Source organism: Aphis gossypii, chromosome 1 (genome assembly GCF_020184175.1).
Source record: "Aphis gossypii isolate Hap1 chromosome 1, ASM2018417v2, whole genome shotgun sequence".
In the NCBI taxonomy this organism is placed as follows: domain Eukaryota; kingdom Metazoa; phylum Arthropoda; class Insecta; order Hemiptera; family Aphididae; genus Aphis; species Aphis gossypii.
In genome coordinates, this window is record NC_065530.1 from 24,072,147 (window position 1) to 24,097,257 (window position 25,111).

Genomic DNA, 25,111 nt, shown 5'->3' on the forward strand with positions numbered 1-25,111 from the left:
TGTGTATGGTTTTTTTTTATGTACAATATTGTGAACAAACATTTTAACTAGTAGGTAATAACTATGTTTTTATTTGTAATTTGTATCATGTATGTACAAAAATATATATATATATTATATATATATAAAAACAAAAATAAATAAATCAACGTTACGTGTATATACGTATTATGATAATATAATATACGTGATATATTATTATGTATTCTTATATTGTTGTATTCTTAACTTTGAAATATTTTGTAATGGATCAGGACTGCTGTTCTTTGAAATATTTGTAAGCTATCGAAAAATCCTTGTCACCCCATCCCATCTTTGATATATGTGCGTACACGTCCACGGTTTGGCGCGTTAAGGGTGTTCGCGTTTGCATACCTTCAGCCAGCGACTCTCCCAATCTCATGTCTTTCAGCAGCAAATCAGCTTTGAAACCATTCTGTACAGATATATTTTGAACTAATTAAGTTAGCTTTAGATGTTTATATTGGATAGTTTTTTTAAAATACATCTTAGGTTAGGTTAGATAAAATATTTCACGTTAAATACATTTTTTGATATGACTTAAGTTTTTTTAGAAAATTATACAATCTATCTATAGGTACCTACATGTGTAGTATGTAACCATACAGAATATTTTTAATAAAAGGGCTTATTCGCGTGAAGAAGTTTAATAATGGGTTATGTAAGTTATGTTATATTATGTTTAATATTGTTTTTAATATCTCATGGTTATTACTCCGCTTGAGGTTCATGGAAGGATTTTCAGGAATAGTGTTAGTAAGTTGGAGAGGAATTAGGATAGGAGAAGATTTTGAAAATGGCCTCTGAATTTATAGTAGTGCGTACCCATGATTATTTCAGTGACTATAGAGGTGTGAAGATTAGTTAGGGAGAAATTATATGAATTGTATACCTATCGTAGGTCCTATACTAAAGAAGGAGCATTAGTTACATGGTAGATAAGTTAAGTACCTAATGTAAAAAAGGAATACACAAGAACTGTAAATGAAGTTGTACGTAGTGTCGGATTAAGTGTTTTAGAGGTCTTAAGCAAAAAGTCAGATAGCTCACCCGATAAGGCCTTAATTGGTCATAAACAGTAAAAAAAATTAAACATCTGTCGTGTATGGTTGTATTTCAGTCAGGCAAATTCAGTAATATAATTTCATTTAGGTAATATACCTATAATCATGTCATATTGAAATCAAGTAGTCAAATACATTTATAAAAAAATGTTCATTAAAAATAAAAAAAAAAAGCCCATTCTATTGGCTGAATTTTTTAATGGCTTATCTATATACGTGGTCAACTAATCGATCGAGCGATGTGGGCAAGATAATTAAAAGAAACTAAAATAGAAATATTGTAAACAACTCTTTAATTATCAGTGATTGTTAACAATGTCATCATAAAGGTAAATTATATTTTTCACTAATTGAAATGTTAACTATCGACGACTATAATGTGTATTTATTAGTTATTGACTATTGTACTTCTAAAGTTCTAACAATATTTAACAGAAGTATAAAAGATATTAAATAATATTTTTTGCAAAAGTGGATAAAAATTTCTAAAAAAAAGCTCTAAATCTTGAAAATATATTAAAAAATTTGATTTGTCAAAAAATGAAAAATTAATTTATATCATATTTACTTATTACCAAGTAGATTAGGTATACATTATTAATTTTCATTTTAAAAAGGATATTAGTCATTAGAGTACTTTTTTAAAATGGGTTTGAGGTTTTGAATTTATAATAATTGCACTGAGTGCAAGAACAATTGCTGTGAAACACGGGTAGAAATAAAGTTTGGTTTCTATTTTGGAAACGTTTTTCCCACTTTCAAGCTTACGGTTACGGACGTTACGGTATTAGAAATTTTAAGAACTTAGTTTTTAATTGATACATTTTATAGAATAGGTACTTATAGATATATTTCAGGATTGCATTGCTACTGTAAAAAAATAAAATAAAATAAATGTAACTTTGACTGGTTATATTATATTGTAGGTCTTGAGAGTGTTTGATAGGTATAGTACTGAATTGCACCTACTCGGCATCACTTGCCAAATGTGAAAATTGAACCACTGAAATTATTTAATTTGTATAATATGTAGGTACCTATTATAAACATATGATGCGAAAGCCGAAAAGAATAAACAATATTTGTTATGTATTCGGCCTGTAGGGTGAGCGATTTCGTTAAATGTAGTGTTTTTTGTCCGATGAGAGGTAAGAAACTGCGGCGATTTATACCTGATAGTCGTTATTGCTAGGACTCTGCTTATCGACGGCTCCGGGCACGGGATTGTTTATTTCAGATGCCCAACACCGTCCTGTGCTCGTGTTGATGACAGACGCCAAAACTTTAGGTTCAACACCCAACCTGGAAGAAAAGTGAGTTTAATAATATGATTATGATTTTATTGACGAAATCGTAATAGTAATATAATGACAATCAAAATACAACGTGTTTTAAAGCTTTAATGCATGCGTTGTTCGTATAATAAATAATATTAATATAATTTGAAAGTTTAAATAGATTACTGAAAAATTAACCCCTGACAGGAACATGTTTATAGTTAACAACTTTGAAACAACTTAAAAAAAAACAACCTACAAACAAACTACGTATGCAGTAAATTATGACATGTTTTTAATAAACAAAAACAGTGAATTTTCAGCGTTGATCATAAAAATAATGAATTCTAATTATCTACAATATATAATTATAGGCACTCAGATTAATTTTCTTTATATAGTTACATTAGTTACCTACCAGTTAGGTATTTTTACCTGTCTATATCTGCCTGTTTTGTAGTGATATTGTCACAACATTGAACTATTAAAGTAGATATACTTAAATGGCTACACCTACGTAATGATAATTATTTTCACATTTCTTAAAAATAAACAATAAAGAATATTCATCGAGATAATTTAAGTGAATTAATACATTGTTACAATATGTGCAGACCTAAATTTTTAATTTCATACACTGAAATAGAATATTTTTCTGAAAATTGCATGCATATAATGGTTATATATTTATTGATTAGGCATTGAATTAATATTTATTTATAATTACTTATTAAACAGTCGTTCAAAGTTTGGATGAATGGGGTGAAGCGGTAAGGCCGTAGGGGATACTGTGCAGAGTTCTGAGTGTTCTGACATAGTAGGTACTCAGCTCGTCTAAATTTTAAGTCCTTATGAATAATTAGCTATAACTATCTATACAATTAGTTGGTTCAATATCGAATGATTTTTTTCATCGTGAAACGGTAATAATTATGGACCTATATTTTTTTTTATTAGAGCGAAGAAGTTTTGCGAAGTATAAAAAATGCTGGTTATTTGCCAATTATATAAAGGTACTTATAATAATAACAAAAGATTATAATTAATTTAACTTATATTACTATTTTTCTATACTATAAACACATCAATCTACGTCATACATTAGTTTTGCATTAATCGTTTGTTACCATAAGTATAAAATTAAATTATGTGCCTAATGATAATAGGTACCTAGTTAAGTAAATTATATAATATTTAAACATTTAGTGCCATTGCAGATAATACGTCACACAAATGTTTAGTAGAATATGTATAAAGCCACAGAGTTGGCCGTATTATATAATGATCTATTAATTATTATAATACCTATAATAGGAATTCTGTATTCCGTTTATATAATTGCTTTTACGCTGAGAGGGTATAATAATATTATAATATAAATTGTACCTGCCTAAATAATACTCGCCGAGAGACACCGAAATGATCTAAAACACATTACGACAAAATACGAATCTAAACATTTATCATTGCCTCAACCCAATAAAACTTTAATTTATAGTAAATGCATTAAGCGTGTTACCTACACTTATACACTAAACAAGGCGTACAACGATAAAATAATATGAAATATTGTTTAAGCATGACCCAGAATTCCATTCGCCTTTTTTTTTGTTGCATAATTATTAAGAACCTAATATCGTACTAATTTTTGAATAGCATCTTTTATCCCTTCGTGACTTCAAAATTGAATTAATTGAATTATAAAAAAACAACAATGACTTATAAAGTTATTTTATCTTAAAAATTAACTTATTGAATGAGAGTTACAGTTTTAATTTATACATGTTGTACAAATCGTATTTCTCAACTATAGTGTGGTAACTGGTAGGTATCTAGAAATGTACAAAGCTATTTATGTGATTTCACATGATTTTTTTTAGAAAACTTAAGTATGGTGTCGCAAGTGCGAAATTACATAGAACGTTGTGATATTGTAAATAAATTGTTAAAGATATACAATTAATACTACATCCATAAATCGAAACTAACTCACTTTTGACGAGTCAATATTTAAGATACAAACAACTTAAGGGTAGTCAATTTTGTTAAAAAAAATAGTTAAATTTAAATTTTATCACAGAAAATTGGGTGGAATTCAAAAAGTTATTTGATACGCATGGTGGGGTATTTTTTTTTAAAAAAAACCTTTGGGAAGTAAAAAAAAAACCGAATGAAATCCAGGGTTAGGCGCTTGAAATATTTCATACTATCTAGCTTTATCATTTAACACACTATATATTATATTTTATAATTTTATATCATAACTTCGTGCACAGACTAAGATCATCATTACTGTTCATTATTTGCGGTGTCTTTATAGGCACATGGTAAGCAAGGTTTTTTTTATACAATATAAAGCAAGTGTACCGTGCTACCATTATATTTCTTAAAATTAATGATAATCTAAAAATAAATAATTTATGAAAACGGTGGAAACGTACTTAATACCCAAGTTCATTGCCTCGGACAACGCCGCCATGGTCATACCAAGTATCATGTTGTTGCATATCTTGGCGACCAGCCCCGAACCGGCTGGGCCGCAGTACACCCATCGGGACCCCATGCAGCTGAGTAGGTGTTCGGCTTCCTTCAGCGTGCTCTCGTCTCCGCCCACCATGAATGTCAAAGTGCCGTTCTCTGCACCCACCACTCCTGCATCGAAATTACGATTATGAACGATGATGATAACAATGCATTATTGGATATCGTTGCAGTGACATCTCACTTTATCATAAGGGTATACTTATGCGCCATCCCTGACGGGTAACTCAGAAAAAAAAACATCATTCCGTATTTTCTGCCCAGTGAGTGAATTTTGGGTTAAAATACGTGTAAGATGGATTTTCTATTATAAAAAACGTATTGCCTGTTGTATAATATCTAAAAACGAGAACTTAATTTACGGATGTCGGCCGCCAGAGGCGTATAGATATTTATAGGTTATAGACAGAGGATTGATATTTTGTCAAAGAACAAAATTTAATATAACTATAGGTAACCAACCTATATTTTTGTAAATAGTATTTTTATATTATAATTATAGTGCACCAGATTCTCGTGTTTATAATATTGTAATAATAATAATAATTAATGATAAATATAAATACCTCCCGACACGGGTGCTCCCAGAAATTTACAACCCTTCTGCTGGGCCATGTCTGACACTTTTTTAGAGCTCTCTGGACTGATTGTACTACAGTCCACAAATAACTGATCAGGTTTCGAGGATCTATTATAAAAAGAAAAATTGTGTAAAAACAAAATACCTATTATATTTTATAACAGTAGGTAGTTACTATACTAAATAGTTCTAGTAGTTATTTATAATATAGATTGCTTTTCTTTTCATTTTTTTTTTAAATAACAGAAAATAATAATTGTTTCTGTTGAATTTAAAATGGGACTAAAAAATTTAGAGGTATAAATATTCCTTGACATTGACATTCGTCTTGTTAAATTTATTTAAGTTAGGTACTTCGGTCTTTGACCACTGTATATAGCAATAGTTATGAAAGACAATCAAATGTACGTTATATCGAGCTGTAATTTTTTCTTAGAAAATTGTTGAAACTTATTTGGTGGCAATGTAAAAAAATAAGTTATTATGTGTAATTTTTAATAAAAAAATGTTATTCCAAAAATTGTAGGTATTACTTTTTGACTTATGACTCAATGCAACTTACTTTTTGATTGCTCCTCAAAAGCTGTAGTACGTATATTTAATAGTTTATACTTATTATTTTATATTTACATTGGATTGTTACAGTAATGTATCAAATTGCATAGATTTTAATGTAATTTTAGTTTTATCCAAGTGCTCTAAACTTTTATAATCATAAAATTTGTTTCGTATATAAAATAATACAAAAATTAAACTAGGTCATTTAAAAGTTGGTTGCTAGTATTTTTTTCATTAACTTTTTTGTTTTTTAGAGCACACATATATATAATACATTTTAGGAATTTACTTCACTGCTTTTTAGTGAAAAATAAATGTTTGATACAAATGAATTATATGTTTACCTATATAATTTGTATATTAATGTAAAATGCAACTTTTGTTTTCATTCGATTCTGAGCGAAGCAATGAGCTGATGTCCTGATGAATGTATTTGAATGATAATGATATTTGATTTTTTTGTGTCTGAGGATATTTTTTGTTTAAAAGAAATTATCGACTTTTAGATTCTAAAAGGAGTTATGAATGCATTGATTCTACAATGATGTGTGTCTGTATAGATCATAACTAGTCGAAATAATGCTCCAATTTCAAACTTTGGAGGTGGTTTCCGATGGCAAAGTGAATATCCTTGGTGCATTATAGAGGTCAAAAGTAAACATTTTCCAACAGTTTTCAAAAAAATCAATTTTTTTTATGGTTGTAATTCAAAAACTAATCACTGTAAATACTTTAAATGTTCACTACATGTTTATATTATCGTTATTAATACTTTTTTTGAGCTATTTATAGACAACTGAAATTTTCGATTTTTCTGAGAATTTTGAAGTGTCGATAAAAACATTTTGAATGGCCAAAAAAACTTGAAAATTTAATATAAGGTTCCTTACGAGTTGTTCTTATAGTAGTTAAAAAAATCAAAAACCGTTTGTCATATATTTTTTTTTATAATCGTTTATAGTTTACATTTTTACGAAATATGTCAAAATCACGAAAATTTGCTAGTTATTAGTAGATTTATACTCATCGTGAGCAGTATAAAGTATTTTTATTTATTCTCACTTGAGCAGTGCCGTGTATGCCAAAAGAACGTGTTGACTCTCTGGCAACATAGTGATCACAGCATCCGAGGACTCAGCCACTTGCTGCAACGTGTCCGCGGTCTCAGCTCCGTCCAGGCTTCGAAAAAAGTTCATCTGTTTGGCTGACACGTCGTTGCCAACTACCCCGTAACCCTGTTAAGACATTCACAGAACATATTAATTAATAAGTTTTCATTGTTATTTTATTATTATAATATGACTGTGAAGTGCAGTTTTTAGCTTTATTATAGAGCAAACAGAAAATTTAACACTTCAGAGCACGCATTGCATTGTTGCATGTAGTGCATTCTTGTCTTATCTAGTATACTTACTATTACAATAAACTTTGTAATATTATTTTGTACCATTTGATTTTCTTACTTAGCGGAGAAGTTTGTAATTCACCAGCCGGTATAGTTTTTGGTTTGACAAATGATTATTTGCAAAGCTTAAAATTGTAAAATTATGATTAAAATACACACTATGTAATATAATCGTCCTGAGAATTTCTTGCTCATATGAAATACGTAGATAAAGTTATGTTGATACCGAAAAAGTGGCAAACAATTTTTCAAGTATATAATCATAACTCTAACAAAAGTCTAAACTTATTATTTATTAGCTTTTGAAGTAACTTTATTCTGACAAATTGTATAGGTAGGTATCGTTTAATTGTAATATAACAATGAAAAGTCATTTATAAATTAAATTTATAATATTAATTCTTATAAATTATAAAGTTAATAATAATAATAATAATAATGAGAATAATAATGAGAATAATTTACTTTTGTACAGTAATTTTACAATATAGGACAAAAATTGAATACCTAAGCGTAAATATAATTAATTTTTAAGCAAGGGCGTAGCAGCAATATAGTGAAATATTTGGTTTTGTATCATTTTTTAGTGTCGATTTGAACCACATTTAATGATACTTGGTTCGGCAACCTATACGCTATTCCGACATCGGTATTGAATATTTAAATTGCATTATATAATTATGTAATACATTGCTAAATGCTAATACATGCACGCGTGCTTATACTTAATATTGTATATTTATTTTTGTCTGCGCTTTCAGTCGACTAACTATTCTGATTTTATGCACAAATCGGCTACCTATATTATTATTATCTTATAATATCGCAAGATTGCAAGTATATATACAAATGGCGGTTCATCGAAGAGGACCAGTGTGGTTTCCTCTATTAACTTGTTACACTTAATTATTCGATCGGCTTATACGGTTTTCAAAACGTTAAATCTATTTTTTTCTGACGTAGATCGGTTTATACTTAAGTACCTACTTATAATTATTACAATGTACTCGTAAAGCTATTTACACCATATTTTGCATAATATATTTTTATACAGTTTTTTCTTATATTTATAATTTATATTATATTATATTTTATAAGGGAGTAATTTTATGCTATTTTTGGCTTTTCAATGACAACCTATATTAAATTTTGAGGTGTTTAATTTTGAATTATATAATTCTAAAGCAAAATATTGGCGTGAGTGGGAGGGCTTATGATCACCTGTTTTAGACTTCAAGTCAGTCTATATATATATATAGGTTTATTATAAAGTGGTTCAGTAAACGTTGTACATAATTGATACGAACGGTCAGCTATCTTCAACGCTGTCTCGTCAACAGTCAATTATTTATTAAGCTATTTTTGCTTATTTATTTTGTTTAGAACTTTCAGTCTACAGCATATCGCCCTACTTTCATTGATTCCGGTCGTTTTTCCCGTCGTGATTATATTATACAACGGATATAATGACATTACAATTATTGTACTGCACGCGCATAAAATATTAAAAATTTATCCCGCGACCTTTGTGTTTCTTTGCCGTCGAATTATAATTGCAAATTGTCCGTGACTCCGTTTACTTTCTACGTAGGCTTTTAGTATGCGTTAAATAGTTCAATACGAGATTGTACTCGATTTCGTACGATATGAGTTGTATATTTGCATATTATATAATAGTATAATAGAACGCTTTTATTTAACTATGTACTTTTTTTTTTTAAAAAAAGACATATTATACATTACTAGGACATATTTTATTTAACATTAAAAATATGATTTTGATACGTCGAATCACACGTCGTTAACAATAAGTTTAATATTATACACTATTATATACGTAGTATAGTAATATAGTATAATATAGTATTAGTTATTATTTTTTAGAGCTATAGTGTTTTGATATGAAATTGGATAGTTCGATACTAAATAGGTAATTATTAGGTATTAGGGATTTTATTTTTTCGAAAAAAAGTTTAAACGGATAATAATAATATGAAGTAGAAGCAACGTAGTACAAATATATATAAAATATTACATTTTTTAATTTTTCTTGGACATTTCTATGGTCCTTTTCTTAGTTCTCTTTCATAAAAACACTCCTATTAATTACTTAATACTTATAGTACTAAAAGTCTATAATATTATAATTGTTTAATTGCAGGAATACACAGTACTGCAAGTGTAAATGTATTTAATTTTTAATTGTTAATCTATATTCAATTTTACTATAGAATCAAAAGTATTCTATATGTAATAAATCGTTTATCTGTGACAATAGAAATCCTCATTAAACCAATTTCATTTGTATTTGTTAATACCTACTTTAAAACTGAAATATAATAAAATGAAAATCTATAATTGTGAAGGATTTTTTTTATTACGTAACTATGATCTCATTATGTATTCGTGCCATTACATCAGATAATAAACAATTATATATATATTTAAATGTAGTTTATACATTTACTTATGCATATCAATTTATTAAAGTTTTTCTGTTGTTTTTGGGTCTTTTAGGTTTTAAGCCATTAAAAAAGTGTTAAAATCGGTAAATTGAAGAGAAAAAATAACGATTTAAATAACATTAAAAATTGAATAAAATGTTTATGATTATAAAAAAAGATATTTAAAAACGTGAATATTGTTGTGATTTAACTTGTTTGTAATTAAATAACAGCCCGAAAAATTGAATTTAAATGTATTTAAACTTTGAGAAGATTACGAGTGTTTCCTTCTATCTTGAGCACAAAGTAGTGTAAAAGTATGATAGAAAAATATTCCTGAAACAACTAAGTTTCTAGTTTTAGTTATAATATTACAAGTTTATTGGCCTTTGGGTAAGATCTATCGAATATAAATAACTGTAACTATAATAAATAAAATATTAAATTATTGTTAAATTTTTGTTTTAGAGTCATTTAAAAATCAGAAAATACTTATTTTTGAGTTAAAGTAAGAAATGAAGAAGCACGGTAATGTTTTTAGACTTACTTCTATATGGCATAAAACACGAATTTATCGCATTAATTACATAAACGCAAATAGGAAGTATCAAAGTTATTTTATATTAATCTAATGGTGAAGTGCAAAAATTAGAGTGTAAGAAATTAAAATGGAGTCTGTGTAACTCAACAATAATGATGAAAATCCACAGGATGAATTTTTGGAGTAATAGGTATTCTTGTAACACCAAGGGGCATAGAGTAATGGTAATATTAATTACAGAATAACAATCAATGATGACGTAAATTTGATGTCAATACTTCGTTAATATGTTATTAATTATTATTGTATTGTTTATTATTTGTTTTGATATTATTGAAAAATATCATTATAATTATGAATTTAGGATGATGCATTACTTAAAATATGTCATAAGTTTTCTTGGTTGGTCCGTACGCTAATAACATTATTGTACTAGTAAGATAATGACTGAATTTTTTGAAATTAACATTATTCTTATCTAATTTTCTTGTAACAGAAAGTTTTATTTATGCAAAAATAATGAATTAAATTTTAGTTAAATTTAATTTAACTTTTAATTTTCAGCTATACATATTTTTTATATTTTTATATTTTAACTGAATATTTGACAGTGTATTTATCAATTTTCATTAGTGATAGTATTCATTTATTTATACTAAAGTCTAAAATATACTGCATAAAAGATTGGACTTTGTATTATTTTTATACATAGTTTAGTATTTTGAGTATTGAAGAGGTGAAGGGTTTTATGGAATATTTTGGGTTATTAGTGTCATTTCGAGTAGAAATATCTTTCAAACATTGTTGTTATTTATTATTATCTTGTTAATATGCGGGAATAACAATTAATTAGTATAATTTGAGATAGAGTAATTTTGGATTAAGACGTCTAGTCTTGATGGAATAATTGTGTATTTTGTACTGTGTTAGTTAGTATATGACTAAATAAGCATGTATAAATCAGAAAATTAGTATTTAGTTTGGAAAAAATCATTTTAAAATATAATACAGTGGTTCCAAACATATTAATGACAACTTTTGATCGATAGTAAATAATTTTCAAAAATATTTCAAGTACTTACACTTATCATATTTGCTTTTAATGAATAACAAATATCTAAAATATACAATTAATATCCTTATCGTAAAACAGAAAAGACATATGTGATATGTAGACGCAACTATGGAATTGTCGTATAATTTTATTACAGACAATTGATAAATAATAATAAGTATGATATATGAACATAAATTAAGTTTTTTTTATAAAACGTTGTTAAATTTGTGTCGTTTATAATCATAGAAAACTAGAAACTATAGATGATCGATAATTGTATACTAACTTAAATTACATAAAATAAAAAAAATATTAAGAAAACATAAATAAAATAATACATATTTTCAGTTCTATAGAATTTGAGTAATTAGTAATAAATATAATTATTTATGTTATATAATAATATAATTTATATTCATGAATAGATTATAATAATTATATTTGTGTACACATTTATTTTTAAGTTACTATTAAACTTCACAATTATTAAATTGTTGTTAATTTAACAAAATGTTAAAATTATTTTTACTTTGGTTTTCCTTAATTTTGAATTTCGATTTTATATATTTTTTTCCATAAAATTGTTGGCCATAATTATATGTAAATAATAGAATTGTGATTTTTTGATATGTACTTGGATAATGAATGATAAAAAATTGTGCACAATATTCTGCGATGATTTTTAATACCGTGACTTAAACCTTTTTTCTTCTTATTACCTGTAATATCTTGTGAATTGATCGATAGAATATACTGATATAATACACAACATAAAAAATATTGTGCATAAACATTGTACTTTTTTAACAAAGTTGTTTTTAATTGCATATTTTGTAGGTCGTATTTGAAGTTTTTGCTCGCTTTAAAGTGCATATTTTACAATGCTTTAATGAAAATATGCATTTTTTCCAGCTCTAATTATTACGTTGAAGTGGTATGACAGCGTTTGGTTGATAAAAAAAATAACTAATAACTAAACCTGAGTTCCTAGGCCGCGGTGTGGTGAGATACACTTTGTCGAGTCATCTCGAAATGAGTACATATATTATAAATAAGTAAAATACGTGACGGTTGGATAATGTAATGGACAATGGTTTTATACAACAAATATATTACAGTGTATATATTGTATATACTCCATATGGAACGTAGTTTTTTTTTCACTAGCGTTTTCAATATTAAAATATTACATACAAAAACCAATAATAGTAATAATAATTATGATATTTACGTTTTTTAATAAGTTTTTCGCCATCGGAATTCCCATATTTCCCAGCCCGACGAAGCCGACATTTGATTTCCATCGTTTGTTCTCTTCTAAACATACATACGTCGTGTTAAACAAAATCAATATAAAATATTTATTAATATAAACCGTTGGCGTGCGTAGACTCAATAATTTTGGGACGTTTCTTAAGTCATTACTGCTATTAAAATTCAAATTGCGTCACTCTAGAATCCTGTATTATTTCTTACATTCTTCCAAAGTCACTAGTATTACATAATAGTATGTACCTATAACTAATTATTATACTATTATAATTTATAGTAAATAAGAATGTTATTTTATGTTATATTTAATGTTATTTTTTTTTTTTAATTAGAAGTTTTAGACTTAAAACGTAATATATGAGGTCGATACGTCGTATATTATGATAGTATCCAAATACAATTTAACGAATATTCTGAAAAGACTAGGTACCTAGAGACGAATAATTTTGGATCTTATTCATTAAGTTAAGTTTTTTATTTGTGCATTTAATTACAGGCGTTTTAGCTCAATAAGACCATTTCCCATTTATTCTTTACTGTCGATCCGCGTGAAGAAGTTTTCATGTGTGCAAATAGAAAAAGATAATCTTGGTTAGGTTAACCTGTTTTGTTATTTATATAATATTATGATGTGTTGTTGGATTCGAATTTCTATTTTACCAGCGTATAATCATTGGGTACTAATATGAACCAACAAGTAGGTACTTCATGTCCATGAAGTCGGGCCACAGCTTTGTTTAAGTGGTTTGAAAAAATGTCAATATTTTGAAAATTAATTGTGAACAATTGCAAATAACTGAAAATTGACTTTCAGAACTTTCAAAAAAGTGTTTGAAATATTATGTAATTTAAAAATCATCTTTGCCTGAAAAAAATATTATTAATTTATTTAAATTATCTCTCAAGCTCGCTTAAAAGAGGTAGATATTATATTGTAAATTATTTAATTGTCCGGTTAAAAAAAAAATATTGATTTACATAATATTCTAAAAGCTATTTCGTAATTATTTGCAAATTGAACTTGGGTTACTATCTTGCACAGCGGGTCGTATTGGTGGTTTATTTATTATTTATTTAACTGTTGTACATGTGCTTATTTTTTGGCTCTTGGTTTTTTTTTATTTTTATAAAACTACTAAATAAATAAACTTCTCTGAAACATAATCGTACGGATTACGTGCCGGGTGGTAGTTTTGTCGGTGGCAGTGGGAGGGTGTGAGTGCGTGTGTAATATTTTACACCTCTTTTACAGTTATATTATTATATTTTCCAGTTACGCTACTATACTGTTGTTCTTTATATTGTTATCGCGTTAAAGTAATAATTTATTTTTGACAGGTAACCTGCTTTAGAAGTGTACAAAAAAAAAAAATCTATTTACCTTAATAATTTGTCTACTGAAATAATGTTTATAAATTATATACATTATACAATATACATAGGGTATTATGTATACGTGTGCTTGGTATATGTCGAATTTTAAAAATATGTTTTATATATTTTTATAATTGTTGGATTATTTATGTATATGAGTATGTGTAAATGTGTTATACTGTGACGTTAAGTGCGTAATGTACCTATGTGAACCTATGCACCTATATTATGCTTTTTGATAAATATTTTCATAATTAAAACTAAATGATCGTGTTTACGAGAGACTATAGGGCATTGTCGGTCATGCCATAGGTCATTAAATTATATACATATTGTACAAAATATATTTTACAATTTACTGTGAGATATAATTCAACAGGGTGATTATGATGTTATGTTTCTATAATAGAGTTTATAATTGTATAATATTATTAATATTACATTTAAATAACGTTCAGGTACGTTTGAATAAATATAATAAAAAATGTATAAAAAGTGACGTAATGTTTTATTATATAATATAATGTTTTAGTAGTTATAATAAAATACAGCGTACCTATACATATTTCATAGAAATTTGAAAAAAGCTTACTGTAGCGCAAGACGAGAACCATCTTTCAGGTATCCTGCAAATGTCAGTTATTTGACAACACTTTTTGTACAGTGATTCCAAGAAATCGTTATACCTTAAATAAATATAAAAAACTAAAAAATGTGGAAAAATTGTGTTGATTATTATCAATACACCTTCACATTCCTCAATGAGTATCGTAAATTATATAAAAGTCTTTAATCGCTATCCTATACTTTATAATAAATGTCGTGTTTCTGCTGTCAAATTTAATTTTTTTACTACAGCTACTGCAGTCTGTATGGAAATAATTTTTTTTCAATTTTTTATTGTGTACATTTCTATGATTTGTAATAATGTTTTTTTCTTATAGGTACAATCACTTTCGACAAATTTTGATGGTTAGACCACACGCGTGTTCTCTTACTTACCCATCCTACTTATACAGGCTTTACTGTATATTATATTCTAATATTATACGTTAGATAGATTTTATAATTGAGTATATCATTTCTCAGATAACCATTGGTTACGTATGAATAAGTGTTAATTGTAGTAAATAAGAGTGTAGGACGAAACTGCTATTATAAACTAATTTTAATTAATCGATATACAATCTAGAATATATATATATATATTATATAGAGTATAACAGAAATAACTAATAGATATACCTAACTGATAAACTATGTATAAAACATTTTATTTTAATCAATCAAAAAAAAATATATATATTTAATTATAATGATTATTGTTAATTGTTGTATATTAAACAAAAATAATTCATACTAATAAAAACAAAAGTAATTATGTAAATTATTTAATTACATTAATTAGTTTTTTACATAGTGTACCTATGTATAATTTCAATATTTTATAATTTGACAATAATGAATTATATGAATAATTAAGTTATAGGTAAGTACTCTTATAGTCATAATATGTTCTACCAAACATTAGGGTACCTATTCAGCAGTTTTAAAGGTATTTTTAAAAGATGGCATAAGCTAAATTAGACGACGAGTTGAAGTTAAGTTAAAATGTAATTTTTTCAAACTTTTTGATATAAATAGTTGGCTAATGTTATTATTAAATAAATAATTTCACTTGTTATACAGATAGTATGCATTGACCATTGCAATAACTTAACATTTTCCAATTAAAAAAAAATAAATACGTTTTATCGTGTTTAAGCATCATAAATTACCCATAACTATATTTAATTAATTAATAATTTATTTTTATTTAATCTAGACGTTTATAATGATTTTAAATAGAAATAAAGTAGTTTATATGTACATATTCACTAATTGAATAATTTAGTTGGAACAAACGTAAAATTGTCTAACTCCCTGCAGTTATGAAGTGTATTAATAAAAAGGTAGTTGAACGGACTTCCAACAAAATGTTCAGTTATTAATTATTATTAAAAAAAAAAAAAAAAATTGAAAGTAGCAAAATCACTATGATATGTGATCCACTTGGGTTGTTAAAAAAAAAAAATGCAATCAACGACTAAACGAATGGAAATCAATTAACGATTGATTTTTTTTTTTTTTCTTATATTTTATATTGATAAATACATACCGTTTTATAATACTTACAAACATTTGATTATACTATTTAGATTAAAATATAATAATTATATGATGTGTATCTCAAATTGGTATACGTGTATTAGTAATTATCGTAACACATTGGCGATGGTGAGATGAGGGGTGTCTTGCGGTTATTATAACACTTTAAATTTTATTTAAGTACCTACCTATTTCCGCAAGTTTTAAAACGTTTACTAGATATCTGAAAAGATAGAACTTAATAATTTAATGATTTTAACACATCTCAGCCCGGATTCACTTTACATTTCCAGTAACGCCGATATACCTACGTATAGACATCGCGCGTAATGTAAATAAAAATATTATCCGATTGCTGCATTATAGACTCGATCTTACAATGTGTAACACACACTTGATTTTTTAAACATATAAACTCGTTTTTATGACGTAATTGCGGTGATGCGTGGTTACGGCCAGGGTCGCAGTCGTGGTCCGTGACCGACGAAACCTACCGGCCTTGAGATTGGAAATCGTTGTTGACGGTTTAGAAATTAAATAACTTTTGGGGGTTTTGGTATTCATTTTGGAAGGCCATAGTTCTTAAAATATATTTTGACACTCTAGTTAAAATTATTTTAATAATAATAATAATATTATAGTAACGGTTGCACTGCAGCGTATAACATAAAAAAAATGTGAGTTCATAGTCAGGATTCGGGATATCTTCTCTTTTTTTACAAACTGTTACTGATGCTCATAATACTGGTAGATTTAAACTCTGTACGAACCGTTTATCTCATCGATGGACGGGTTTCCTGTCACATCAACTAAATATATATAACATATATTATAATAATATTATTTGTTTATTATATTATTACTTTACTAATTATTGTAATGATTAATATTCGATCGCATGATATTTTTTAATCTATTTTAAGTTGTAAAAAATAATCTTTAAAGGAATAGTTATAAAAAATAAGAAATCCTATAACAATAGTGTATAGTTCATTTTTTTTAAAATTGTCATTAGTATTATATTATAATAGTTTGTATGCGAATGAAATCGACCTATATGTTTTGTGAAGATTTGATTTGAGTGGCTCGGATATTAATTGTAAGAACTTTCTTAATTGACAATTATTTATGTAATATAATTTTTTTAAATTAAGTATTTACACATAGTTTAAATATTTAATGTCTATAGTCTATAGTTTCGAAAAAAAATTATAATTCTTTCAACCAAATTTTACACAATTTACTATAAGTATCTATTATTTATTTTGTCAGTGTATAATTTATTGAATTGTTTGTTTACAGAATATATACTACCGATTATCATTAATAATTCGATTAGATTTGTAGAATTTATTTGCATAAATTGGTGCCAGAATTATTATTAAGAAAACTAATATATTTAATCATTGATAATGATGAAAATTAATATATAGTATTCACTAATCAATAATAATCATAATTTATGAACTATAGATACAAAATATACCAGATTAATTTAATATTAAAGGTTCTAAAGGCAATATAAATTTTTAATTTTACATTTCAAAGCAGAGTACTTTTCTGAAAATTTAAATAATGTATAAAAATCGAATTTCAAACATATGAATTTGTTATAACGTATAAGTAAGTAGGTATTTAAAGTTAATAGATGACTGAATAGTTGAAAATAATTCACTTACAATTAAAAATTCGCGTTATTGTCATTCAAAAAAGTACTTGAATAAGAGTATAAATTATAAACATTTTTTTTTAAATTTAAATTTTAAAAACGTAAATATTTTTCAGGATAGTTTTAACCATCAAATGTTATAAAATAATCACTCTGTAAATGATGCGTGTCTCGTCCTAACCCAGAACCCTACGTTGTAATCGGTGACAAATATACTTTTACATTAATATTAACGATAAAGAGCGTCCTGTTAGAAAGAGGACGTGTAATGCAAGTGTTGTAATATCAAATAAGACGTTGACATAATGACCTGCGACAACAGTCAATAGACATTTTTTTACAGGCCAATCTGCAATGAATTTTATAACTAGTAACATAATATGTTCGGAAAATATTGCTATCTCGTGCGTCTGATTTTAAAAAGCCGAAGGGAAAATGCCTCATCTTATCCCTTTCCTGGTACCTATTTATGAACTTTGAGGTTACTAATTGTGTTGGAAATTGGGAATAATAATAATAATAATAATAAGTAGGTGTATTATAATACTGTTGTATAATAATGAGGGTGTCTTTTAAATCAAATCATCCATTTAACAATGGTAATTCGTGATAAGCGCCGATGAATGCTACAAATAACACTGACGTACTTATTATAGTAATAGGTAGGTAGTAATAATATTTAATAATAGGTATACATAACGTATACATTATAAATAAGTATTGGTTATAACTGTACGTTTCGTAAAGCACACGACTCTGGATTTTTTTTTTTTTTTTTTATAAATTATTATAATGTACACAATATTACGATTTACGGTGCACGAAACATTTCGTTATTATTTTTGCAAGTAGTGGCTCGTAAACACGCAGTGTTATAGACCGTATACTAATACACGAGTAGGAACTATTAGTGTTATAATAATATAACATAGGTATTAATGATAATTTTCAAACCTCTCGTCAATTAATCATGATTTTTTGTTCCGGTCCCGTGCAAATTTCCATGGGTTTATAATAAACAATAACGTTTTCAGTTAGTCAATGAAAAATAATAACAACAAAAAATAACGGATTGTCAACAAAAAATATTGATTAAATTACCTGAATTGCCTACTAAGTAAAGATGACAGTCAGCAAAGAAAATAATTATTGTTTTGTCGCGGATGATCGATTTTTCTATAGACTATTTATCACAGGTAATTAACTGTTAATTCAAAATTCTACTTGAAATCAACTTTTTACTTATTAGGAATTTGTGTACGTATAACTTATATAAGTATAATAAAACAATAGTAATTCAAAAAGAAAAAATGAAATCTAACTACAACACGCCAACGGCTAGTCCAAATAACAGTTATAGTCTAGATATTATATATTAGTTAATTATATACTTACCAATCACTGTAGTTAATTTTCTGAAGCCGTTCGCCGACCGCCGGAACACGTGATTCAAACCACCGACAAACGTGATCATTTGGACGGAGTAATTAACTTGTGGACGAAAAATTAAATTTTCTATCTTTTCACTATATAAAAAATAATCGATTCGTGAAAAATTATCGGCGATAGAACAATATTGATTTATCCGTGCGTTATTTCGTCGCACTACTAGACAATACTGTTACGCGTTCACTTGTTGCAGACTTGCCGTGTTAAAATATTATCATAATATCATAATCGTAGTCTTATTATTGTTGTTATTGTTCACGCATTAAACGACGGCGATGACGTGTTATCACATTACATATTGAATTATTCATATTGACTTATAAGTTATTATTCGTACGATATTCTCGTTTTATCACTTCGTCTTATCTGACACTTTGATTTCGTCTTGTACCTACTAGCTAGAGTTCAAAGCTCACAGCTAGCCGTCTGTCGGTATAGATAGCGCCGCTAACAACTTTATAATGTAAAAATGTTATTGAGTACCTACCTATGTGTATTATACTAGTATAATACCTAGCATCATAAAAATTGTATCGATTTTTAACAGTGACACGAGCGCCTTCGCGAAGAGATTAAAAGTCAAATTAGAAAAACGATTAATTTTTATTACACAATAAATCGATAATTTATGCGGATTAATTGTCGTATAATTTGAGAGCGGATTAAGAAAACAATATAAAGAACTATAACATAATACTGTTTAATACTTTCACAGATATACGTAAGTGTAGAGAAATAATTGATAGATAACCTAACCTCCTTCTTTTCATGTCAGTCTTCAGATTTATATTTCCTACCCTATTTCCTATAATAGTAGAGATTTATATCACCCTACTTTTGATAAATTCGTCTCCATGGATTCTTCTGGACTTAACTGGTAATAGTGAACACGTTTACATGTAAACACATGGTCTGAATCTTTTCCTCGCCGTATTCACATTTCACTTCCTCTTTCATTCACCATATCTTCATATTACCAGCAATCCATCTAATTTTGGTTTTTATAGTATTAAGTGTTTTCTATATTGACCACGGCAAGTGGCTAGCAAGGTTACCTTCTGCTATAGAGTTGCATTGGGGTCCTTCCGTATCTATCTGGGTTTGAATCTTTTGTTTCTTCCTCTCATGGGACTATTTCGGTTGTTTCGACTGTTTATGATAGATTAGTTGTTTTTTCAATACAACTTTTCCTTAAGTCGGCTCTCCCTGAAAATAGCTCCAAATACCTAACGGATATACTTGTATTATATTAAAGTTGGATTATTCTTATTTTGTTTTTCTAATTTCTGTTCTTACTGCTACATGTCGTATTATATTTGGAGGTAATATTCCACACAGTATTTGTATTTTCCACGTGGGGGTTGATCTCAAACACCTCGTGATTAGTCTATCTCTATACGTTGCATTTATTATGCAATGTATAATATATTCTTAGCATGATGTGGCGAGTTCCTATTCTTTTATGGAGTACAAGCAAAGTCAAGTAGTATAATGAAATCGCTATCGTTTTTAGAACACGCAGATCTGCATTTCATTGAGAAGCAACCAATATTTGAAATAATGATAGTTTATGTTTTGATGGTTTCTGACTACGTACCTATAGATTTTTTAAAATGAAAATTATTTTAAATATTTTAGTAATTTTGAGTTATTGATTATTTTTACACGATTTTTACATATTTATTTTTATAAATAATATACAGACTTTTAAGTAAATTTTTATTTTGACTTATTCAGATAGTATGCACCTATTTTATATTGGCTTTTAAATACACGTTTTTATTAAGTATTTTGTTTTATTTCTTACTGGTACATACCTATATTAAATTCTCAACAATAGTTTAATTCACTAAATTATTGTAAACACTCATATTATGTTTATATAAACAAATATTATTTTTTATTAAGTAATTAAACGATTCGTAATTTTACATTATATTAATCCGTTTTATTTTATTCAGCAGTAGTGCAACTGCGTACTAATATGATGTATAAGTATATTGTGTATAATATGTCACTTTAAAATTATATATAGTTATTTTTTTTTTTAATAGATTTAAATTCAATTATCAAAAATAAATTACCTTTAATTTTCAAGATGGATACAATGTTGAAATAATTTAATTTGAAATCAATTTCAAAATATATATAAAAAAAATATGATATGCAGATTTTAAAATCAATACATTATTATGTATTAATATTATGTGTAGTGTTTACTTACCTTCACTATTATTAACATATTCATACAATGTGCTCATACAATGAACGACAATATTTCAATACGAATTTCTTTTTAATTAAATATAATATACTATATACTTATATGTAATCATAATTTATATTACATTGATTTCTGTATCATTTATTTTTTGGTCCAGCACAAAACATGATAGTAGAATATTATTATAATAGAAATGGCGGAGAATTTAACAACTATCAATAAAAGTTGATATTAAAAAAAAATCTAGACATTGTATTGTTCTTTAGTCGCGTGTATTGAAGCGATTATAATACAATGTTTATTATATAATGATATGTTATACTTGGCCAGACAGTCATAGAAGAAAAATAAATTGGCATGTAACTATTGTACCGTCGTAATGCACACACATACACACACGTACGGTGCATACTATTTTGATGGATTTTTTTTTAACATTTTATATAGACGTTTAGTAGGTTAGAGAACATTTACAAACATTTACGACCCACGTTACGACGTACGATTTATCTTCTCGATCCCTAATTTTATTTATTTATTTGGTTTCTGTTTTTGTGTTGAAAACGTATTGGGCTTTATTTAAATATTAATGTAGCAATTTTAACGGTGTGCAACAGATTTTTGAAATTTTCAGGCTGTACCTAAATAATAAATCGTCTTGTCAAGTTCACGATATGTTTTACCCTGTTTTTTTTTTGTACAAACACGGGACTTTATGGACGCACATTTTGTTTTTCACAAAACAATTATTATAGTTATTGGATAGGTGAGTACAATTAAATATTCATACATATTATATTGTTAATTGCCATTTACCAATAAATTCTTGGCATTTGATTTTGATTAACGATTTATTTAGGAAATAACGTATAGTTAATAGACTTGATTTGATTTTGTATAACTAAGCAGAAATAAGCAATGAATAATGTATTGTTTTTACTATTATTTATGTGTGTTATTGTTATTATTTTTTAATTTTAGCGATCCATCATTGGGTTCTGAGGCAGAAAAAATATTATTAAATATCGATTGGATTTTCGAGAACATATTTTATCTAGTTGATCAATCAGTAGATCAAAAGTAAATAAAAATATGCATAGTACTTTTTTAATATCGAAAAAAATAGATAGTGAAAAAACTGTAATATTTATGCAACACTAGTTTTCAATCAAATAAATTTATTTTTTGGAAAAGTTCAAAAGGTGTGAATCCGGATGCTTGGAAAACATTTCTCTGATAACCACGGACTTAATATAGAAATTTTTCGGCTGATTTTTTAAATTCGGAGTTAAAGGTACCTATCACAAAACTAATTGTGAAAAAAATATGAATTTTATACATTATTTAGGCAGTGAAACACATTTTACTATATAGGTAGTTACAATACAAAATAGCAAGTCTTATGATTTTTTCTTATAAGAATTTCATTTACAATCAATTAAAATTCAAAATTTGTAATTTATACTTTATAGTAGGTACGCGACTATTATATTTTTCATATTTGTCGTGTGATAAATTATAGCGATTGTGTTACGATATATAATAATAATAAAGTATTATTATAATATCATGTTCTATCATGTTATATAATATACAATTGTATAGTACAAAATTAAATTCTTACCTACATCCTGATATGGTGTAAGTAATTTATATGTAAAAAAAAGTCGTTACTGCTTTGCATTAAATTATAGTATAATGAAACAATTTCATGATGAAGATAAGATAATAATTGTCATACGATGAGTGATGATAAAATAAAATAAATTAATTTTATACATCTCTGCTCAGCTTACATATTTTCATTATCACCGTGAGTTAATAATATACTTATATTAAGTATTTAAAAATATGAAACTATTACCTTAGCGACAATAACGTATTGTACGATGCTTAATGTTATGATATGTTTAATTTACTGTTTTATAGTTTTATGGCAAATGATTTTCGATATCATGTTTCGCCGTTACTATTAAGTAATTGTTAATGAAAAACAATATTGAAATTAAATCGAACGATTTGATGATCCGTGAAATCAAAATCTCTATTGTGATTTGTCCTTATAGGTGGGTGAATATCTATTGAATGTTGTTATATATATATCTATTATACCTAATATAATTTATATATATAGTATATGGTCTATTAAATGTTGTGTGATAAAATTGGTGATATTTTCACATAAGACCTGGCTATTTCGTATTACCTACATTTGAAATGTTTAAGACATTTTATAAAATAATTACGCGTTATTGATTACATCTATCTTAAGCGTTCTGGCGGTCTTATTGAACCATATACCTAATATTACTCTTGGGATTAGGCTCGGACACCTATAATTAATAATATAATGGTGTTATTTTAATCCCAAGATGCTCTCACATTTTTATGAATCAATAGATTGAATTTTCTATTCCCGAAGGGTTTATGTGACGAGATTAAAATAGATGCCTATCGTAGTCCGGACTAATACTCTTTCATCAGAGAATTAACGAAAGTTAATTAAAGTTTTTGTTTATTATTAACTCAGAATATATTTAATATTATATGCATAATATAATACATTATATTTAAAACTATAAGGCTATGACTAAGGTTCCGCGTTATGGCCATTATATTGTACTTATGTATTATAGATATTTATTATTTATATAAATAGTGCAAATGAGTAGGTAAGTAGGTTATTGAAAAAAGCAAATTAATAATTTAAAAACTCACTATTTATAGATTTACAAATTATGTTTTAACGATAAAATAATATTTTACCATGGTAGTGTGTGACGTAGAAACCCCTTATCTTAGTATTTTATTGTGTTTAAGCGGTTTATACTGTTTATAGGTTAATTTTCGTAATTTTCCACGAAACCACTTTTTAAATTCACTAGGGTATACTACCTTAATGAACAACATACCCCCCTTTTCCTTCGAGAAGAAATACACTTAAGTATTCTAAATCCAATATGAAGTTTCGTCGTTTCACCTGTTGATCATTCTTTAGAGGAAGCCACACCCGAATATGTCGTCTTAATCTTATGAATTAACAACATAGTTATATTTACGTTCAAAATAATCCATTTTATTTTATTATGTTTTGAATTAGAGCAAATTAACTGAAATATTAATTATTAACTATACAAACTAAAGGTAAGATTATTTACCAGTTAATATCATACGTTTTTATTGATAGGTATTTTAATTTAAAAGAAAGTTATAAGTATTTCAAAGCTATAATTTGTTTGTGCATTTTATAACGATCATAATTTGCTTTAAAACTTAAATATCAATAAAATTTTTCGAGATCATTTGGATAAGCATCTTATCTTTAAATTACATAATAGATCGAATCACTCTAGTTTAAAAAATGACGGCGTAAAATGGATTATTGTGAACGTAAAATTTGCTATAACCTATATGTTTTGCGTTTGCAAGAGTGATACAATATTATATGTGGGTGCGGTGTCTCTCAATACATGTCGTAAACAGAGAA

General features: G+C 26.8%; 1 protein-coding gene across 1 annotated transcript; it reads right to left on the reverse strand.

Moving 5' to 3' along the window:
* Positions 1 to 41: 41 nt before the first annotated feature.
* Positions 42 to 19,594, reverse strand: LOC114124082 (3-hydroxyisobutyrate dehydrogenase, mitochondrial). The gene is made up of 7 exons (XM_027987253.2): positions 19,347 to 19,594; positions 12,720 to 12,805; positions 7,104 to 7,276; positions 5,470 to 5,591; positions 4,804 to 5,014; positions 2,258 to 2,387; positions 42 to 436 (listed from the first exon to the last, which is right to left on the reverse strand). The coding sequence occupies exons 1-7, from the start codon at positions 19,423 to 19,425 to the stop codon at positions 251 to 253; spliced, it is 987 nt and encodes a 328-aa protein (XP_027843054.2). The 5' UTR covers positions 19,426 to 19,594; the 3' UTR covers positions 42 to 250.
* Between the last annotated feature and the right edge of the window lie 5,517 nt (positions 19,595 to 25,111).

Coding starts and splice junctions, on each gene's coding strand:
- LOC114124082 (XM_027987253.2), bottom strand. CDS start 19,425: ATGATCACGTTTGTCGGTGGTTTGAATCACGTGTTCCGGCGGTCGGCG. Junction 12,806..19,346: donor AAAATTAACTACAGTGATTG/GTAAGTATATAA, acceptor ATGTATGTTTAG/AAGAGAACAAACGATGGAAA. Junction 437..2,257: donor CTAGCAATAACGACTATCAG/GTATAAATCGCC, acceptor ATATCTGTACAG/AATGGTTTCAAAGCTGATTT.